The following is a 22,857-nucleotide window of genomic DNA, read 5'->3' as shown; positions in this document are numbered from 1 at the left end:
AGTCAATCAGCTGTCAAGGTCACTGTAATGATTTGAAAGGGGGGGAGGAAAGGGAGAAGAGGCTATTTCAGTGAGATTGTGATAACTGAGACCACTCATTTGTATCAATAATGTAGTCTCTGATGAAAGCATGGCAGGTCACACAGATAATTCTTTCAGCACACATAAATGCCATTATAAATAAGAAGAGAGCTTGGTGAATTGTCTACTCCCCTTCCTAAAAACAAAAAAACTCTTTTAATCCTCTCCAACAACGAAACAAAAAAACCCAACCTATGAATATTTCCAAATTATCTTTGTCAAGAGGAGCGTACTGTGGGACCCAAGACTGAACCCACTGTACCTTAAAGTCATTCATTACTCCTACCTTTTGTTTTAGAAATTCCCCCTTGACTGCACATCCCTCCTGCTATTAACGGAGAGGATGCTGTAAACCATGAGCAAGCATTTTATGCTACATTTCTATTCTTCTTTCCTTGTGGGTGTCTGTAAAACCTCGATGTAATTAAGTAACCCTTCTTCATTATTTCAGTTATGTTAATCTCTCCGTTTTGCATGTCCTCATAGTTTGGTAACAACATTCAGCTTTTTAGGACCTAGGTGACAAATGAGATGCTGATTCCTGCAGTGGAGGTATCTGGGTTTCCTGTTAACAATGCAACAGCACCAGGCACAGTTCTCACAAGGGCTGCAAAGCAGACAGACCCGGTGTCTCCAGTCTGTGCTATAAACTGAACAGCAACCTCATCTGGAAATGCCGTAGCCCCGTGGGATGAGGCTTCTTAGCACTGACAAAAAGGGGTTAGGGTTAAAGAAAACCTGCAAAGCAGTAAACAAAACTGAAAACCCAACAGCTGATCACTGTATGTCACTGAAATGCCTGACACCCACTCTGCAGGTCCATACAGCCAAGCTTTTGCTCCAAGCATTTGTTTTCCCTTGTTATTTATCAAGGGCTCCGTACTCCACACTGCCATTCATTTCAATAGGAGCTCTGTGCACTGAGAAGTCACAAAATTGGGATCTTACAGAATGCGTTACCAGGCAAGTGGTGCAATGCTAAATCTCTCTGCCTGTTGAAAAACTGGCGCTGTGTTCCAGACTAGAGGAGATGTACACGATAAATCGATTGGTGTGGCACCTTCTTACACCAGCAATACGGAAATTACATGCTAAGCATAATCCCTATAATGAATTAAGGCTGTCTTCACATAAAGTTAATAAGGGTTGCTTCAGCGAGTCTCATATGAAAGAAACCAAGGCCATTATCAGCCTCCTGGAGCTCCAAATGCAGGGAAGAAGCAGACAGGGAGCAGACCTGGCTGACCTCCACCGACAATAGCAGTCAACACTCTCTGCAAAGGTCCCACGGGCTTTTTGGCAGTCTTAAGCCTACAGGCAGCTGCACAGCAGCCATGCGAAGATCTCTCCAAATTTTCAGCAGCCTTGTCCCTTGGTAACTAGTAGCTGCTGCTTTTCTAACTACGCCTCCTCCTGAGCTCATCTCAGCTCTAAAGCAGCAGCAGCAGAGAGGAAAAGCAAGGAGCCAGAAACTCAGGAGCGAAACAGACTGCGGGATGCAGGATTATGACACAGCTAGGAACAAGTCCTTGTACCTTAAAGGAGGATCAGTGCCTTGGTTTTAAAGGGGTAAAAAGGAAAAGAATGTGAGGATAATAAGGACAAAAATGAAGGTAGAAAGGGGAAAAGTAGGTAGAACAGAAGCAAGAAGAATAGTAGTTACAAGGAGAGAAGAACAGAAACTCCTGGAGCGCTGTGGATAAATCATCACTATCAGATGATTTCTCTTTTTCTTAACCCTGTTGAGGAGTAAATGTATTTGACTATATTTGCACATGCCTCTATGATATATGCTGCTTACATGTGCGTTCGCTGTTTCAGGATGTATCTAGATGGTACAGTACAGTAACACATTAAAGCTGCTTTACCTCCAGTCAATTTGAAAATCAGGCAGAAGAATTCAGACAGATCTTCACCCTTCCATACAGACACTGTTCTCAGGAATTGTTTATAATAATGTTTTAACTCTACTCGGCCTCTTCCTGTCTCAGAGGCAGACTTTTACTTCCCACAGGCTGTAGGTGAATGTTACCATCCTAGAAGGAAGCTGCTAAGACTATTAGCTGAAGCTGAAAGGTTTTTGATTTCTCAGTGTGAAGTTTTTAACTTGCTTGGCACCACAAGTGGTTCATATAATCCATAACAATGCCCCAAATGTCACCTCTTGTCCAAGTCTTAAGTGTACTCAAATGACCTCACTAGTATAAATTCTATCAAAAAAAAAAAAACCCACCCAAAAAAATGCTTGGACAACTGATTTGTCCTGATGACCCTTCTTTATGCAGTAATGTATCCTATACTATTGAAGTTAAACAACTAGGAGGGAAGGAACAGGAAAAAAACATAACTGCATATAAAATCATGAAAATGATGATGTAGATTAATATAATTTAAATCTTATTCTACAAAGTGACTTAGGTATTTCAGGAGCCTAAGTACTACTTAGAGAATCAGCCATCCATGTAGCCACATCCTAGGCCAGTGCAGCCCTTGCATGATGGCAGTTCCATCTAAACAATTTCAGTGGATTTCAGACATGAGGACAGAGAGGAGCCAGTCAGCCAAGGCTTAAGATGAAACATCCATCTAACCATGACACTTATATATTCATCACTGAAAGATAGCAGCCATGTTCTTTGTTTCTTCTAAGCAGGAAAAAAAAATTGATTTAGTACATCAGTTTGATCAAGGGCAAAACTGTGAAATTAATTCCAGCAAATAGAAGTACAAGGTGTATCATTTTGGAAGCTGAGCAGGCTATGAGATTACAAAAATACTGTTTTAACAACTCTGGGGCATTCTTCTGAAAACTTTTGGCATACTTAGGCAAGCGATAAAAACACATTGCCTGTGAAAAAAATGTTTAAAGAATACCTACCTTGTCTGTTCTCCTGTGTAATGTTAGTCATACTTCCATCTTCAGCTAAGCCTTGCTCCAAATTTTCTAATATCTGTAGTAAAATTTTTAAAGTAACCAACATGAGTTTAAACAGCACTATATATTAAATGCAAATTATCTACAATTGACAGTCTACAAGTAAACCAATTCAGGCAGGAATGTTTCACCGAGGTACAGTTCAAAATTACTGATTATTACTACAGCTAGATCAAGTGCACAAAGGAATAAAACCATTGTACAGTAGAAGGTTGTTAGAGTTCAGGTTTATGATACTTACAGAACATTAAATGTCAGCACACTCTAGGGACATGCACATTTTGTTAAGCAAAACATGAAATATGTTTCACCAGAGAATGAATGTTGATGATCATGAAGAAAGTCAAACTGATTTTTCATAAAAAGCCACTGCCTCCTGACTCCCCCCTCCTCCCCAGGCATGGGCTCTGGTTTCAGCCTTTTGTCCTTAATGAAATATTCCTCTTAGTTCTTATTTAGTTCTACTTCTCAAAGTTTGGGTTTTATTGCTTCTTTCTGTTTATTATAGATTTTAAATCACGTAAACTGTTGAGTGAATGAAACATTTGTTGTATTATTAAAGAATGAAACAGTATACTTAATGAAGCCTGTGTCTTAAGCACTTTTACAGTATATATGCAAGTTTCCACTTGAAATTCAAGTGGAATTCCTTTTTCTAATCCTGTTACAGTTTCTCCAAATTCGTTTTCTGATTCCCACAGATCACCCCATTTTTCCCATTACAGATTTATAACTCTGGTTGTAGAGCAAAGCTTGAGATTTCCTTCAAAAAACCATTAAGGCCACTTGCTCCTCCATCAGCCGCTGTGGTTAGCCAATTAGGGAAATACAAGGCGCTTCCTCTTCCAAGGACTAAGTGCACTTCAGAACACAGAGCTCTCAGCTTCTGTCACTGTAAGTAGTATTTTTTTTTTCCTGCACCAGCAAAGCGTTCCAGTTGTGCTCAGTGCTTTGTAAGAAAACAAAGACAAGACAGGAAAACCTCCAAAGCAAAGACAGGTAGAATTAATGTGGCCTCAGACAGCACGTTGGTGCCTCCTACAGCCAATTGGTACCTCCAGGGAGCGAGTTCATGACACCTATTTTATACATCTTAAGGTGGAAGGAATTGTCCTAAGAGATGCCAAGCTCTTTTCACAGCCTAGAGTGAAAGCTTGAAGTTAGGTGCCATAAATTTTGCTGCAAGGAACTTCAGAGCAAGGAGAGACATATGATGAAACGACAGCAGTTACCGCATGCCAGCTGAGCCAGAGCAGTTTTCCTGATAGGAAGTGTTAGCCTGTGACAAATACAAGGTAATATGATTTAGTGTAAACCTTGTTCACAGAGGACTAGGCTAAGTTGCCTTACCTCAAATTCTGAGGGCCTAGGAGCATATGCCAGTAGGTACCACAGCTTTCCTGACAGGTAGCAGTTTCTGAGATGGCAGTGGCACGTCTGAGACTGAATCTCAGTCCCACTGGCAAAAGCAGCGTAGCCACTTAGAATTCACTTAGAAACCAAAGCACCACATTTAAGTGTTAAATGCCTAGTGTGTAATGAGACACCCTGTCAGAGAAAAAAAGGTTCCACTCATCTCCCACAATCCACTTTTGGGTCTATTTTCTGTCCAGTCTAAAACCCACAATCTTCCTCTTCCCCTGAAAAACATGTCGTGACCACTTCTCATTCTCAGTAAGGCTCCATGGTCTTACTCTTGAAATGGTCTAAGCATAACAAAGTGCCTTCATCAACAAGACAAGCTGTCTTTTTCAAAAAGACAATGGCCCTTCTCTGAAAACATGCTCAGTAACATTATCAAAAAAGAAAAAAATAGATACTGGCATACAATTAGAATACTATATTAACTATTCTGTGACATTACTTGGGGATACCATGCCATCACCTCAAGCTCAACGTAATTAAAACAGAACTTGGTGCTGATTTAAGGCTAATTGGTTAATTCCCTAGGTCTATCTCCTTTTGCCTTTAAGTGTAGTAAAATCATCTGCAGTCTTTCAATAGTCGGGTATTTCCTAGTTTTCCAAGAATTGTTTAATAATAATTAATAATTTAATAATGATTCAGGTAGTTCCTCAGTGTAAGCCATCTGGGTTAGTTGATATGAAATATTTAATTTTAGGAAATCCCTTCATCCCACTTTTCCACAGATGGTTAAAAGCTTATTCTAGCACTATCACATGGGATAGCTCTAAACATTCTGGTTCGCAATATAAAGAGAAATATGACTGAACACTTCTACCATCTACATTGAACACCAGTTTTATGTATGACCTGTGCTTTTTCTTGTTTTGAGTAACAATAAATACACACTCATTAGTTTTACTGGCTAGTATTATTTCACTGATTCTTCCATTTCATTCCCTATCTATTGCTTGTATACTGTTAACTCCTAACCTATGTGCGCCACCAAAGCAAAACCAAAGAAACTGAAAAGGTCATCAATTTGGAAGCAAAACAGAAGATCAGGAGATATGAAGAGTGTGTATGGAAGGGCCAGGGAGGAGCAGAACTACTCATGAAGGAGAGTGGTGGAACTACAGAGGGAGAAGCTGATGGACAAATAGCACAAAGTATTTTTGAAAAGTTTTGCAGAGGCTATTTTAAGAAGCTGGACTGTTAACCCACTTGCCACTGCTCCACCCACCTGGTAGAAGAGCCCAGTGCAGCTCTGTCACTTGGAGGATTAGGGTTAAAAAGTAAAATAGGCTACACTCTGAGATGTGTGTATTTCCAGAGCTCTCCCAGAAGCTTAGGTACAAACAAGGGAGGAGTTTAATCAGCTTGTTCTCAGTGGCATTAGCACTAAAGTCATCACATCTATATTTTTAAAGGAATACTTGAACAAACTCTTTTGTGATTTAAAAAACTATTGTTGTTCTTACTGCTTGGCTGTTTGGTGAGCATTTATTTTAAGGCAGATCTATAAAGGCAACAACTCCTTGAAGTAATTAATGGGAAGTCATTGAGGCTGGCTGGGAAGACCAGGAACACAGAGACGGTAACAATTTCACTGGATTCCTCCCCCAGGACATAACAGGCATTTGGCATTACAGATTATTTCTTTCCCCAATGTTGCACCTATAGGCAGAGATGTAAAATACCTGACCAGATCTTCATGACAAATTTTCAGGAATACTGGAAAAGATAAAAACTTTACTGTCAATACAAGGAAAATAAAACCTATGTTTTTGCACTCAACCTCCAATCCTGCTTCAGGTACCAGAAATACGCAAGTTGATGGGGGCTGAAGAGACCAAGTTACCAAAATAGTAACAAGGTAATTATGGTTAGATCTTGAAGCCTAATGGCTGATCCACAGTTGACAAGTGCCTGTAGAACACGTACAACAGAAGGCAAGAGGGAATTTAGCAGGTTAAAAAGAGGTATCAGACAGAAATAACACAATTACATTAAGAAAGAGAAACAAAATAGCAAGACAAATTTTCTTGTGATAAGAATGCATTAGCATTAGCCTGGAATAGCCTCCCAGGGGATGTGGCCTCGGCTCCATAGGCTGCCTCATTAAAAACTAGAAAACAACCTTGCATTGCAGAGAGACAGACTAGGTGAGCTAATAGGTCTTTTCTCTCTTCTAGCTTTTATGACTCCAAGATCATCTCATTTACATAATGACTATTCGTGCACCCTTCTGTAAATACAGATGACCAAAGATTATTTTTCCACTTTTTAAAATAGGGAAGTAAAACACTAGAGGCTTTTGGTTGAAAGCTCCCCAATTAATTCTGTTATAACCCAAATGGTTCCCAAGTGTCATATACAACTATTAAGACTAATGAGTGTACATCCTTTATGTTATTTTCTTGGTTATGCCATGGGTTTTCATAACTATCATGCACTTTATTCTTGAGCATTCCAGGTGAGATCGAGATTATTCAACTAACAGCATTCTATACAGAAATCAAAATATATATATAAACAATTGTCAGCCAACCTTGACTTCAAACAGTTAAATTATCACCAATTTACAACTGTCTTTTAAAAATGTATTTATCTTTACAAGCTGTCCTTTTCCACACTCTTGTTTCTACAGTTGTCTTTGAATTGCTCCAAAAGACAAGGTATTTAATTGAATGCAAACAAATGAAGTAATCTGCAATGAGGTGTCTGGAATAACTAATCAGAAATAGTCCCTTGTGAAGGATGGAATGTTTTATTTTCTCGTTTGTAGTTATCTGTGTACCGTACTTTAAAAAGGAGCATCCAGCAGCACAGACAATGGCTTGTCCTGGCTACTGTACCCTGGCTCTAGTGGAAGCTGTCAGAGGCAAAGGGAGATCATTCTCTTTCTGCCCACAACTGAACATGCCAACCCAGGAGAAACTTTGTGAGCTCAGACACGGGAAGGCAGAGAGAAAGAGAGGTAATCTGCAGCCAACAGCAAGTGTGGAGAAGAGGGGGCTCCTCCCTCAAAAGAGTATGTGGAAGCTGTAGAGCCAGCCTCAAAGAAGCTTTCCCCAAGGGCACGAGGGATCACACAGAATTCATAGTGACCTAGGCAACTGTAAGCTGATGAATGAAAACATGAGTAAGCAGATCTGTTCTTGAAGAACTTAACAGGCAGGGAAATATGTATATATTAATTTGTAAATCTCCTTTATTTCTACTTCAGCTTCTCCAGTATATTGAGTTTCCCTTATTTAAACAAATAATCAGCCTAGTTCTTGTTCAAACAAAATCTTGTATTGCAGTTTGAAAGCTTCCTTGGTACACTGGGTATGCTCTAAGGATATGCACTTCAAGGAAAAGACCACAGGCAGAGCCACCTCAAGGTTGTACGTGACTTTAAGGTCTTGTAAAGAAAGAGGAGGGGAGTAAATTTCCTTTTCTTTCATTCCTCTATTGACCAATAATCTTGTGGAGAATCACGGCTGGTCACACTGTAACTGAGATAAGGTCTTTCCAAAAATCAAGCCAGATGGCTGATGAACGCCCTGCTCAGCACTCACTTCCTTGCTCACATTCATACCATTTTCTCTCTCTGTTACAAGATAAAGGAACTTAGAAACCAGTTAAGTTTTTGGAATCTCGTGGCACCTTCATGCCTGAGCGGAGAAAATGCAGCACTTAATATCAGATCGCATAAAAACAAGATGTGAAACAGCTGATCTGCTGGAGACTGGGGTAGGCAAATATCAGTAGAAGCACTGTGAAATCCTGCAACAGAGAGGTATGACTTTTCCAAGAAGAAAAAAATTACTTCAAATTGAAGATGACTGTTTATGAAGGAAAAGGCTGGAGAGAACCGCCTGCCAGCAATATTGTCAGATGAGATGGTCATGAGCAGGTAACAGCATTCATGAAGTGCTAAAAAGTAGCACTTCTGGGCTGCTTCTCAACTGCTTCCAAATCAATTCTTTCCAACTCTGTAACGAATGCCACATTCATCTTTTATTACCTAAACCTTTCATCTATTTCCCTCATAATACAAAACCTGTTATTTTTCCACTGTAAACACTGGGTCATCCTAGTAACTACTGTGCTAGAAGCAAGTTGATTTTATATACATAAGGCCATTATAGTACACAACTGGCAATTATCAAATCCCTTCACTTCTGTTATCCACACTATTTTCAGAAGTAAATACAGGAACCTTCCATGTAATACTGAAAATAAAAATTAATCACATGTATTTATCTTACATACAGTTTTGAAATGTCAAGTGTCTCAGATAAAACAATAATGTTGCATTTCTTCTAGAATTTACCACACTGTAACATTCCTAGTCACTCTTGCATTAGACTACTTGGGAAAGATTTCTGTAAAAAACCTCTAATGATGAAAGATTAACAGTCAAGGGTATTGGGTTTAGTGAATAAGGTTAGTGGTCACAACACCATCTCTCCAATTTCAGCACCGACACATCCCATGTTACAATTTAGGCCATGATTTTGTATTACAGCACTTGACAAAACAAAACAAACACACCAAAACAAACTCAGCAGGTTGTATTTATATTCCCAAATGAGTCTTGTTTCCAAAACCAGCTACTCAGACTATTTCTGAAGGATCAAGACTATTTTTTAAGGATCAAGATCATTAACAACTGCGTTTTGAGCTAGCTGGAGACAGCTGAGTGAGGGAAGAAAGCTCTCCTACTTGCCCTTAAACACATCTGCTTACTGTTCTCCATGTCTTGTCTGGTAAAAGCACAAAAGCAAGAACTATGCAGAACCATGGTGCCCTCTGTTCTACTCATTTTGGTCAGAGGTACCACAGAGGAGAGAAGGATGTATCCTCAAATGGAAGCACTTCATGCCTTCTGTTACTGAGTTCCTTACTTGTATCAAGATGAAGTAAAAAATGCGATCGTTGAAACTCAATGTTCTTTGTAAGTACCATAAAATATATTTCTTAAACATTAAGAAATGTTAGTGCATAAAGAAGCTGTTACCTTGGCGCAGATTATCTTCATGCTATGCAGTCTGTCAAGTGATTCCTGAGGATTTCCTAGGTACTGAGGAAGTTCAGCATGTAAAATCCGCATGGAGAAAGGAACCATGGAACCTGGAAACATAATTAATTTTATCAAATGTGTTTGCTATAATGGTCAGTTTGTGATTTGCCTACATTAGACAAAGTATTTCTCACTAATGTATATGACACAAAGTCCATTTTACCTTCCTATCTTTTTCTTCTGATGAAAGATGTGAAAGATGAGAAAATAGCAAATATTTTCTCAGCTATAAGACGTTATCTATTGTAAGATATTTTAAATAGGTAAACACACATTTACCAATGACCCAATCCTCTAAATTTATGAGCATCCTGGCCGACTTCAAGGGCAGTTTCAGGAGCTGTAGGGAATCGTAGTGTGTGCAACATCTTGAAAAGTTTACCTGAACATATTGAAAAATTACCTGAAAAAGTAACTGCCTATCCTGATACACAGACAATAATTCTGTACACAAACTAAACGCTACTATTAAAAACCAATCAGAACTAGCATAACGGGGAAATAGGCCTCGCAACATACTGTGCCACAGTTCTAATATTTTAACATAACTTATTTGCTTACTTAAGACATATTCTAAGGGGATTTCCCTCTCAAGTCACCTCTTGCCTCATCTTTTCTCCAAAACAGGACTCAGGAGCTTCTCATAAAGGCTTTTGCACCTTTTCTTAACAGGCCTGTATTTCAAAGAGGTAAATGCTATATACAATGAGTCACTGCCTCTAGACATTTTTTTAAAGGTTGACAAAATTTTAATCACAAAACTCACTAATTATGACCTTCAGAGTAAGCCACTTATATCTACATAAGTACTCTTTTGCCAATGCTAACTACTCCCTGTGGCTTCCGTGACTGCTGTGTTCTCGTAACAGACGTACACACAAGTTTCATGCATCATCATACATGGAATAGAGACTAAGAAAAGACTTTCAAAGGCAGTTTTGCTAAGAGAAGAGTGAAAGGTTATTCAATCATTAACAAAAGACAGGAAGCATTCCATGTATGTATCCTGACCAGTACCTAGCATGACACAAGTAAAGACACAGTCAGAGTGTGGGGGGTGAACTACAACAAAAAGGAAGGCAAAAATAATTTAAGAGTAAATTCTGTGCCAGAGCACCACAGAAAAAATGCTTTGTAGACACACTGTGAACCTAAGAACCTGCACTGCAAACCTATGGAAGCAAATGTCACCTGGGGCTGGTTCCACCTCTACCACCCCTCTGCTGACCAAGTTCTAACTCCATCATCCAACAGCAACCCTGACAAAAGCTGCAGAGAAAAAGACTTTTCTCCAAAGAGAAAGAAGAGAAAGAATTAAGAATAGTCTTAATTTACTGCAAATACATGAACCATGCACCTGCTGCTGCACTCAACAGGACTTCTGAGGCAAAGGTAAGAAGGGGAGAACTTTTGTTCATCAGCAAAGCTTTGGAAAATCTGAGATATACAACAAAAGGAATCTAAAGTTTTATCAACATTTTTGGTTAATGACTGTGTTCTAGCATTTTCAACTCCAAAGAAATTTGTATCATTACATTCCCTTGTAAAATGTGGCAAAAGGTCAACTCAATAAATACTCACACTGCAAATCTGAATTGGTAACAGAACAGCTCAACGTACAGATAGACGAGTATTTAATGGAGCGCAGATGAAATGTCTCACGTTATCCATTTTAATAAAAGTTTTATAATGTTTTGTAAAACACTTCTTAGTATTGCATATTTTGTAAAGTATTGATCTTACATATTGCTGAATGAAACCACACTATTACCATCCACGCGAGGGGAAGGAGTAACCCATTACCAATCTACATCATCAGAAGCGGTGTCAGAGGATGTCAGAGTGATGAATGCTACTCCAGGCCAACTTAGATTCCATAAGAATCTGATTTATTTCCTATTACAACTAAGACCTCCATTGTAATAGGCATTCAGAACTATATTACTTCAAAATGTACTCTATTAATGTTTTATTTCGCAACCACTTTCCATCAGAGCATGTGACCAAAGGCATTCCAGTGTGATCCTTAGTAAGCACATCAAGTGTGATGACGAGTCTCAAAGATAACCAGGAGGAAGCTGGCCCATGGCGTAAGGGTAGTCAGTGTAATGACTTTTCAAACCATAGTTTATATTACTATTTCATGCAGGAAGATCTAAAACTCTAGCATCTGTTTCTTTGTGAAACTCATGGCATAACTAGTGTCCTGCAAGAAACTTAACTGTAAGTATACAGCAAATCCATCCAGTGAGTTTCTGTTACTGCTTATTAAACAGGCTGCTAACTTCATTTAAAATGTCAGAAGCGCCAACAGTTTCTGCCCTCTTCCTCAGTTTCCCTGTAATCCTTCTGAATAATAGAAAATTTTTTTTTTTTTTTTTGGAAGAAAGCACACAACTGTATGTGTGCTCTCACACAAGTGTGGGAACTGAGGAAAACAAAAGAGAAAAGAAACAAGCTTTTACCATTGGTAAGTCTGTCTTACCACTCCATGTAAACAGAGTTTTGTAACTTCAAGTCAAATCAGATAAGCAAATTGTTCATAAAAAATCTGCAGCGCTTATCCAAGCCACTCATCCAGACATACTCCTTAAATACTCTGTTTAAAAAAGAGAAACTCTGAGATTTTTGGTTAAGTGTATTTTCCCAGATATATTTCTGTCTCCAAGTAAGCTTCTTTTTAGTTAGATGATATGAGGTATGGGTAAAATATCTAATTCAGTTCCCACATTAATAAACTGATTTTCTGGTTAAAAGGAATGACCATAAATTTACTTCAGATTTGGTAAAGCACTACTTATGTAGTAGCAATGAGTACTACTTAGATAGTAAGTGCCCATACAATTTATATACACGGATCAGGAAGAAATATGTGGCGGTAATGAAAAAAAATGCACGTGAAAAGAACTCTTCACCAACATAATCCTGTAACTCCTGGTTAACAGGTGTGTAAAAACTGACAACACTCCTCTACCCCAGAGTACCCTATTTCTGCATTGTCTCCAGCATCCAAAATCTGAATCTATAATTTTCTCAATCTAAGAAACTGGAACAAACATCTTTGAATTTGTCTGAAACAAAGATGTCAAGAAAGAGCCTGAGAGGAGCAACAGGAAGTTACTAAAAATCTTTTCAGAGGGTGGATGGTTATGAACCTTTGTTATCAAAGTAGCTGTGTGTGCACCACGGCGATGAGAACACCATGAGCATAATGGGTTTGAAATGCAGCCCAGCCCAGCTTCATGGGGTGAACGGGAGATGAAAAAGGTGAAGGCAAACCATAATATGACTTCAGTGAGTCACATCAGTTTACTGATAAAAAGGTAAAAAAGCAAAAAATAAGAGAATCACAGAAAGTGCTGACTTTGAACATTTAAATGAGTTAACTCTGAGCTCATAAAGAATTTTGGTCTAAACAACAGGACATGGATCTGTTCTCCTATGACAACACTGTATCATGTTGCATCAAAGGCTCATCATTCAGCCGTTTTCTGCTGCAAGAACAACAGTGTAGAGGAGCTCATTCCTGTTGTTACAAAGTATATACGAGAGGAAAAGAAACTGCACACAAATCTACAAAACCACAACTTCCATTCTTTCTTGCAAATGCGGAAATTGAGCCTTCTGATTAAAAAAGTATTCCCTAATATTTTAATGTGAAGATGGTGACAAACAAAAAAGAAATGAGATCTAAAAAAGGTGTGTCTGGGACTTCAGAAAACACTGTGATTTTCATTTCACATTGTCTAGGTTAATAAGAAAACAGTTGGGAAGAGGTAAGTGATGATTTGTTGATGACTCTAATAGATCAATAATAATATTGTTAGGAAGGTCTGCAAGGCAAGTTGTAGAATTCAGTGTACAAAATTTAATTAAAAAGCAGATCAACATTAGGCGAAAAAACCCTACACTTGCCTGAATAAACATAGTTACATTGGGAGAATAACAAAACAAGAAAGTAAGATTGACTATATTAACACTAAACTGTAACAGAAATACATGCACTTGTTAGATTAAGAATTACAGTATATTGTCTGAAAGATTTCACCTACTTGCTTACTGGGAGGCCACGTATTTAAGGCACACAGCGTGACACATATTTCTTTGTAATAGGCTCCTCTACAAGTGGGCATATATATATATATTCCTGTGCTATCTCACTAGGGATAAGAGAATTTTATGTAAAATAAAATGGATTTTGGCATGTGCTGCCTTTTGCAAAACTACTTGGAACCAAACCCATGTCCTCCATTATATTTCACTCAGCACTGAATTTAAGAAGGCAACATGTCAAGGAAATATTTAAAACAAGCAGCGTATCTTGTAATTAAAATGTTTACTGAAGAGCTCAGGAGAATGGATTTTGCTCTCTACTTCATGCTTTGGATTTCCAAAGAAGTAATGCCACCTTATACAGCACAACCACATCAACTAAGCCTAGATGATTTCAACAAAGGGCAGTATCCTGCAGTTATTGTATTGAGATTTTATTTTAACTAAGTCTTCTTCTAGCTTGCTGTTTTACAGTTGACCTCTGTTGCTCCCCTTTAGGGGTTTCATAATAATTTAATCTATAAAAAATTCATAATGGAAAAATGGTTTAAGACAATTCTTTTCTTAGCTATTGCTTTTAAATAGAGATATTTTTTCCAAAGAATATTATTTTTGATTGTCACATTGGCATGAATTAATCTCATTCATATCTACGTTATCAGCATATAAAGAACAAAGCTAAAAAGTGAAAAAAGGTCAGCTGAAAGGAAAACAGATACACCAAAAGCATGGTAACAGATGGAATAAATAGTAAGATCAGGTAGAATTTTCTAAGACCACAGATTTCAATTTCTATTTCGTTATGAACAGCTGGACATTTCCATAACTGTCATAACATAAACATCACCTCATGCCAATCAAATTCAAACTGCAGCCCTCATCTGCAGCCCCTTTAGAGTAGAAAAATCGAGGATTCCAATGGCTATGTGTTTTATCTTCGTGTGTTCCTGCTGTAGAATCAGTAACCAGAAATGCTTTCTGATCTGCATTCTACAGCTTATTCAACAAATCTTAAATACCAAAAAGCAGCAGTAGAGCAAATTATCATTTACTGAAAGGATAAAGTGGAATCTTATGATAGGTATACACACAAGATGTATATCCTTGCATTTATATGCACACAAACACTTTTATGTAATTCTACAACAGCAAAATTTATAAGGGGATTTTTAAGAGGGATGATATAGTAACTGTGAATCTTGGTCTCACTGGCTGTCAATTAAAAGCACGCTTAGAAATCCAGATTCAACAGACTAGTTGCCAAGGTTTTGTTTATTACTTTAATTGCAGACTGAAGAAGAAATAGGAGCCTAGTTGTTTGTAACCATGGAAAGAAAATGTTTCGAAAATTTTATCTCAAATGGCATGTTTTCATATATGTCACAATTTAAAATGCACCTGACCTAAGAACACAGCTATTCTGAATTAAGATCTGGTTTTGAAAGGTTTCAAAAATACTTTGTCAGTAATCTGGAGTTATTTGCACGGAAGCAAGAAAAACAGAAGAGAAAGAATGCAGAAATACCCTGCAACAATTGCGCTACCCCAGAGGGATCACCATAAATCTTACCTACTGATAACCGGAGTAAGGCAGAATTTAGAGTTACTCGCTCACTTAAGAAATACTATTAAAAGTTGGTACCGTCTACAATGAGACTACATAGCCTTGGGTAAGAAAGCACAATTAAGTGCAGCACACTACCCCCTTGAAATTATATATACATTTCTTAACTAAAATATCTGTATTATTGTAGAAAAATTTCTATTTGCAAGTCTGTCTACTCTGAAAAGCCAACTGGAACCACAATACTTGAGTGGTATTTATTCAAGTCATATAGCTGGTTTCATAGGTAGAAGGTAGCTCTGAGTGTTTTCACAGTAAGCGTAATGTCTCTGTGTCAACAGACATATGGCAAGTTTCGCATTACAACTTTTGCTATTTTATAGGCTTATTAAATGTAATGATAATAATTTATTAAATTTCACCTTAGATGTCAGAGCTGAAAACTTGTTTACAACATAGGCTTGAATGACAGTTCTAGACCAGATGTGATAGGATTCCTTTCAGGAGATCTGAATTTCAAAACTGAATAAAAGAAACAAATTAAGAGCCCTGCCTGAGCAAATAAGGACATATAAAAAAATGAAATCTCATACAGCCAACTACTTTTTGTATCAATTTTTTGATGTATTTCTGCTAAAACTTCTAACTCACGTGGATATTGGTAAAGTCAGAAAAGTAATATAGACCTAGTGAAATATGCTAAAAAAGTAGCAGCGATGTCTAGACTCCCACTACTTTGAGAGAAATATATATATTTTATAAATACATAACATAAGTATTATTTTTTTAAACTGTCACTGTCTACCTGAAAGTATCAACCTACTGCAGCACACGCTAGTCGGAACACAACCACACCTTAAAAAACCCTTGTGTTAGAATCAGTAAGAGGGTTCATGGGAAGGTGTACATTGTGAAGCTTCTAGACCACATACAACTAAATTTTTAAGAATATGCTCCTTATTTAGGCACTTTCCGCCAGAAAAATGAAAGAATGACTTCATGTTAGAGAAATACAGATGATGCTGTACCATCACAAGGAGAATGAAAAGGGGAAAGGAAAAAACCCACCCCTATACACAAAAACCTCTGGTCAGGGGAATTAAAGTCCTATTTTCACTTGTGCGCTGGGTTATTTTCTTCCTTTGCAGTTCAAAATAAATTATTCTCAATTATTGTAGCTTTAGAACACTGATTTTGGTAGCATTAACTTTTCTGTAACTTACCGGTCTATTTAGCAGAAACAAGACCAAATTATCTCATAAAAGAATGAGATAGCATTTTAATGTTGCATTTTAATTGTTGGCTCTCTCTCTCTTTAGAGACGCACAGGCATTAGCAATGGAAAGGATAGCTCAGGTTAGCCCATCTAGCGTACCAGAGACTTTATGAAGTATCACGAGGAACACAGGAACAAACAATATGAATAGAAGTGGGTCAGACAAAACCCTAAAAAAAAATAAATCCTGAAATCCATTACTCACAAGAATGATGACAAAAATTCAGCCTTATATACCCCATAGAGTACAGAACAGAGCTCCTAAACTAAGTACCTACCTATTGCAAAACAAAAAAATTCTATATAATCAGGCTTTTTGGCTTCTCTCCACAGATGAATTTAGAAGAAATAAATCTGTAAGAGATATTACTAGAAAATGAGAGTGGGATGCTCTCTGCCCCATATCAAATGGGAATGATCAAAGAATGACTTAACTAATTTCACTGGCTGATACAAGGATCCCAGCAGATCCTACTCCCCCCAACAGCACACACCTACAGGCAACGGAGGTGACCACAGAAAGAGACTTGACTGGTAGAAAGCAGGAAAGGAAGACTTTAGAAAGATTAAATCTTACAGCCATGATGAAGAACAGTAATGGGATCAACACACAGCACGGCTGCAAATGCCACGAAAAGTCTCAAGACAAAACAGATATTAGAAGCGTTGCCGAAAGGGAAGAACCTTGGGAGACCTTCAGAGGAAAATTAAGAGGACCTACCGGGCACAGTAAGTTAAATTAATGGAAAAAAACATCTTCCACTCCTCATACATTTACTTGGAATTTAAATTCTTGGAGGTGTATTTCTTAGAGATTAATGGATGAGGGACTATCCTCACTACTGTAAGAAGCTCGGGTATATAAACTTTCCCTACTTCAAGCACAGAAAACACATAAAACCTTCTAATTTGTTAATTTCTTATTATGAATATTTTGAATACAAAGAAATGATGCAAATATTGTATGCATTACATCTAATACATACATCATTTATATCTATACTCTCATTTCTTAAATTGATTTTAAAGTGCTTGCTCCATTTATAGACCATGAGTCAAAATTAAAATGTTGAAACAAAACTCTTCCTTTTACGCTTGTTACACCACAAAACGATTTGCAAAATTACCAAACACCAGTGGATTGTGAATTCATACTAACATATATCAACCAAAATATATGAATGATTTATATCCACTTTATTATTTAAATTAGCTGGTTAATGATGCATGTATACAAAACTTCTTTATCCATAATCCAGCACTGCACACTTGAATGCTGGCCAGATGAGAACTGCTTGCTTTCTTCTACATCCCTGCAAATAGCATCTCTCCATCTCCTCAAAACTACATAAGGAGGGTTTGATAGATCTTCCTACATCTTAATCACATTGTATTTATATGAGGTATCTACAACCAGCATGTCAGCTCCATCCAACCTTGGTCTTATTTTCCTTAAAGAGGATCAGATTATGGTCCCAGTTGGTATGTTCAACTGTAAAAAAATGAACTGAGGAATATAATCATGAAATAGAATATTTTGCTTATGCTCACCTTTTTACCACTGACAACTTCATAATTTGTATGAAATAACTGTGGTGGTTGAGTGGTTGCTGCAAAGACAGTTTGGATCCATAGTTCAGTCACACGACGGGTGGCTGTAACAGCTGGCCAAACTGTCCAGAACTGTTGGTAGCTTTATGCTCCATGGCAAGAGGACTGAAATGCCTCAAATATTGACATGACCTGCAAAGATTCTTTTCTTACGCAAAATAACTTAACTAATACTGAAAAAAGATGTGGAAACATACATACAGCTGAGGGAAGACTACTTCTGTGCAACACTTTGTCATGTGCAAAGCTGCCAAAATATAACCAGATCCATACAGCTGTCCAACCTGATGATCAACACCTCTCTCTCAAAAATAAAACAGTTCCTTCTCAGTGCAGTTAATATATTCAAAGCAAAACATGAAATTTTTGCCTGTGATTGCCTGAAAGATGCTGAGTAAGGTCAGATGGCCTTGTTCTAGGCAGTCCACACTGGCCTTGCTGGGCTACAATTGATTCTTGCATCACTAAACAGATGAAACAATCTTCTGCAAAAGACCCTGAGCTTTCTTGACACCAACTCCCCTTCCTCAGCAACCTCGAAACCTCGGTGTCTTTCTAGCTTTCCTCATTGAGACTACAAGCACCTACGTAAAATAGACTATATTTTTTTCAGAGTGACACTGCCTATTACAACTGTTACAAGCATTTTATTATACATTGTGGTTCAAATATGAACGCCAAGAAACAGTAGGATCACTCAACAGTGTACTTGCATCAGAGTTATTTATTTCTAAATAACAGATTTAGGAAAAATAAGATTTCAAAATAGCCTGAACAGGAGTGAAATAGCTCTTAAAAATAGTAATTTTTCAAATTCAGACTCCTGGAGGACTAAAATATCCTGGGTAGTGGAAGTATCTGGTTAACCTATTGGCTACTGGGAGCGGTGGGAAGTAGTACAATTATAACTAGAGATAAACCGCTTATAAAGAAATGAGGCCTGTGGTGTCTGTTTTCCTCTTCAACAATTGTACACATAGCATGTTACTGATCTTTATTTAGTTTCGATTACTAAGCAAATAATTTTACATTTAAACAGTATTTTTTTATTAAGGAAAAATATCAAATTAGCTCTAATTTCTTATTCATAATCGTAAAAACCAGGAAACCTAAGAAAGCGCATGGACATGCGAGTGTTAAAATAGCATATTTTAGTACCTGGATGAATGTAAGAAAATAATAAAGTTAATCACATTCTTCTGGGGAAAAAAAAACAAAAACAAAAAACCCCCAATCAATCCAAAGTTCACCAATGCTTTAGAATTAAAAAATATAAAATAAATCCATTATTTTACAATGACTGGAAAGAATAGCAAAAATAAAAAGCATTTTATAAATCAAGTATATTACCTTTTCGTCCAGGGTATACATGAGGGTAATATTCATAATAAAGATCAGGCTGGTCTAAATTTCCAAATGGTTCAAATTCCATTTCTGCATTTTGGAATAGATTCAGTTTTACCAGCAACGCGAGTCTTACAAACCACAACTAAAAATTAATACAAAAAAAAAAAAAAAAGAGGAAAAAACAAGGTCTGTTATTACTTCAATCTCAAGCCACATCCAAACACAATTTCAACTTTCTAAATTTTTCTGATAAAGTTGAGTAAAGAGTTTCTGTTACTTACTGAATTGGGATTTCTATTTACATGCTTTTTCACAGAATACCTTTCACAAGATCATTAAATCAAAACCCAGAGGACTGACATTTTAGTTGTTTGTAAAGGTATTGAGATTTTGAAGATGAGGTTTAAAAACTAGCCTGCTTCAAAATTAGAACATCTCTCTTTAAATTGAGCTAGCACGTAAGAATTATTGATCTGATTTTTAATTGTTTTTCCCATTTTATGCAACTCTTAAAATCTGCTATGATTTCAGTGAAATTCCTTTAGCTTAATAGTTACTAGGCCCAGAACCATGACTTGTCATCTGGTCATATTTTGTTCAGAAAAACCCTTGTAATGTTTCATGAACCTTTATCAATTTGGGTTCTTATAATCATAAAACATTCTTGTAACATTTGAAAACTTACTATAAATTCACAATCTAGATAGCATCCATAAACTTTAGCACAATGTGTCTTCCAAGTTAGCAAAACATATTCCTTTTGACTAGTTTGGTTACCTTTAAAAACATACAATCAAGATAGAATTTTACTTTAAAAAAATGCTTTGTTTTGAATGAAGACCTACTTTACATAAGCAAACAGAAAAAGTAATTTGCTACAATGCTTTAATAAGCTCAGTTTCTAGGTGTCAATTAGGAAACGAAGTTAGATAACGTTAAAAAAACATGCCACTGTGAATCTTGCTGGAAAAAAAGCGTTGTATCTTGTACAAGGTTGTATCTTTAAACATACCTGTAAAGAATCTGTTGTATGGTTAGTAGGCAGTCCACTTTTTTTATAGCCTTGACCATGTGCACCTAGAAGCCGCCCACACAAGTCAACTGCTGCCCTCCAGTTTTTACTGCTCTGGGAAGAAGAAGAGAGTAAATAGCAAAATCATGAAGTCCCTAAAATGCCCAACTGCTTATTTTGCCTGAAGCAGCTACATGTACCCATCAGTAATAATGACAAGGTCAGGAGAGCTGGCCGGTGAGAAGCAGAATGTCATTTGTCAAAGTTGCACATCTAATTAGGCAGAAAGTGAAATCAAGCATGAGATAAGAGTTAATATTATCAGACCATTAAAACAAAAGAATATACAACATCATATGAGATTCTAAACTTAAAGCTATATCACGTTTGCTAATATACCTGACTATAATATTCAATTTTGTTTTCTCTCCAAAAGGAGAAAAAAAAAAGCCATATTTCAATAACCGCATCCAAGTTACTCTACTTGTTATAACTACTGTTATAAAGCACTTAACACCTATTCCTGCCTCACTGACTTCAGTATATCAGATTGTAACCCCCAGTGCAGTTCGTTTAATGAAAACACTTTCCTAACATTGCCCAGAACACAGAATTCCCATCAATTAAGAACAAAGGACAAGAAACAATACAATACATAAAATGGTTAAGAACAGTAACAATTGTTTCACCTATACAATGTAAACATTTGAATTTCCATGGCACGGCTAACTTAAAAATATTCTTATATATATTTTCATTAATAAAACAAAATAATTACTAGTTAGACAAGACAAACTGTCTTGTCACACTGCAATCCTATTAATGTATACAGTAATGCAGCCATGTAAATAGCTAACACTACCAAAAACTTAAAACACAGGCTAATGCTTTACATGTTTTAAGCTATCATGCTTTTCTGTCATACAGCAGAGTTTTTCAAGAGATGTATCCAGCAGGCAATTATAAAACAAATTGTCTTGTTCCTGAAAGTAGCCTTTTCCCAAATAGCTTCCTATAAAAAAAAAAAAAAAAAAAAAAGTAATAGAAAACTGGTAAGTTGCCTGGTGAAAGGTACAGGAATAGAATATGTTCATATTGGTGCTTGCAAAGTTCAGGTGCTCACCCTGAATTGGTATTTTATTAAATTCTCTCCAATGTTTAGAGTTTAGAAAACATGTCGATAGAGCAAACATAAAAACTAGTAGTAAAGATGAAGAGTTTTCATACTCTCTGGTCCCCAGTTTGCAGCCATATAGTTCAAGGGGCCACTACAGAGATCCACCTCATCTCTCTCCTCTGCCTTGTCAAATCCCAGATAAAAATTTGAATTCCACTGGAAATACAGAAGTTGGCTGACAGCAAGACCACAAAGCAGCATAGTAGTTTCTGAGACATCTATTGGCTGACAGCAAGACCACAAAGCAGCATAGCAGTTTCTGAGACATCTATGCTCTTACGAAGAGCAGGAATTGATAATGCATTTGTAACATCCTTCAACATGTATCCGTATCAATTTAGAAAAGCTGAAAGACACTGACATGGATTACCTGAAATTTATTCCTCTTCTGCCGAAAAAAATTATTTTCTTATTATCCTTAGAACAGAAACAGACACAAATTCTAAAACTGTTCAGCTTTTTTTCCCAAGTGACAGTTAGGACCCAAAAATAATAATGAAACATTTATGACAAACCTAGCAGCTACAATTTTAAAAATTCTATTTCAGGATGGACAAAAAGTACTTTTTCTTTATCGAACAAGACAGACAGGGGAATCAAATCTGATGACCATTGTACAAACAGTCTTTGCTGGAAAATAAAACATTACATTCATAAGGATTTCAAAATTAGAGCTGCCTGCTGGTCTCTGTGGAAGCTTAATAGAAGGCTGCTGGAAGTATAACTTAGTTTGCAATTAGTACGACACATTATTGTCTCTGGCAAATTGTACAAGACTTACAGTTGCCAGCCCACCAGAAATCTTTATCCAGTTATTTGAAACACTCCCCAAAACCCTGCAGGTCCCTTTCACATTTGCTTTGGTCTACAGCCACACAGTCCTTACAACCCAGGTCTTGTTCCTGAAAGTAATAGGGATTAATTTTGTTTGTAAGTCATAGGTAGAAGCTCAAAGCAAATATGGATACTACAGCTTCAGATACAGCATTAAAAACACTGAAAAATATTCTCAAAGAATAAAATAATTATTCTGTGATGATCAGGACATGGTCCTCCAGCAGCAATTGTGTGAAAACAATTTCTCCTAGAGAAAATCCTGGCAAGCAAATATTATTGTCAAACAGTTCACCAACACCGTATCGGCCTAACAGAATTTCTTTCTACACCAGACATTGGCAAATCTTTTTTTCACAAAAAGTACAGAGCTCTTGCTCTTTTAACGAAAGGCACCAGCTTGTATGATTTCTGTGCTTTTTACGCACTACTAGTCCAGATGTTTAACTTCTGAAGGGATTTCTTTGGGTCCATAAAACATAACCAAAA

The 22,857-nt window shown here is 37.0% G+C and overlaps 1 protein-coding gene across 4 annotated transcripts in view; it reads right to left on the bottom strand.

Moving 5' to 3' along the window:
* TRAPPC12 (trafficking protein particle complex 12) overlaps positions 1–22,857 on the bottom strand; it is a 51,387-nt gene that overhangs the window by 13,443 nt on the left and 15,087 nt on the right. For all 4 annotated transcript variants that reach the window (XM_014956769.1, XM_014956770.1, XM_014956768.1 and 1 more), the window contains exons 4-7: positions 20,358–20,471; positions 19,349–19,487; positions 9,432–9,544; positions 2,960–3,032 (exon numbers count right to left, since the gene is read on the bottom strand). In XM_014956769.1, coding sequence (XP_014812255.1) covers positions 2,960–3,032; positions 9,432–9,544; positions 19,349–19,487; positions 20,358–20,471 — 439 coding nt within the window. The remainder of the gene's footprint in view (positions 1–2,959; positions 3,033–9,431; positions 9,545–19,348; positions 19,488–20,357; positions 20,472–22,857) is intronic.

The sequence above is a fragment of the Calidris pugnax genome, unplaced genomic scaffold (genome assembly GCF_001431845.1).
Source record: "Calidris pugnax isolate Ruff unplaced genomic scaffold, ASM143184v1 scaffold171, whole genome shotgun sequence".
Lineage (NCBI taxonomy): Eukaryota > Metazoa > Chordata > Aves > Charadriiformes > Scolopacidae > Calidris > Calidris pugnax.
Note: the sequence above shows the minus strand (reverse complement) of the source record. Positions and strands in the feature narration are given on the sequence as shown.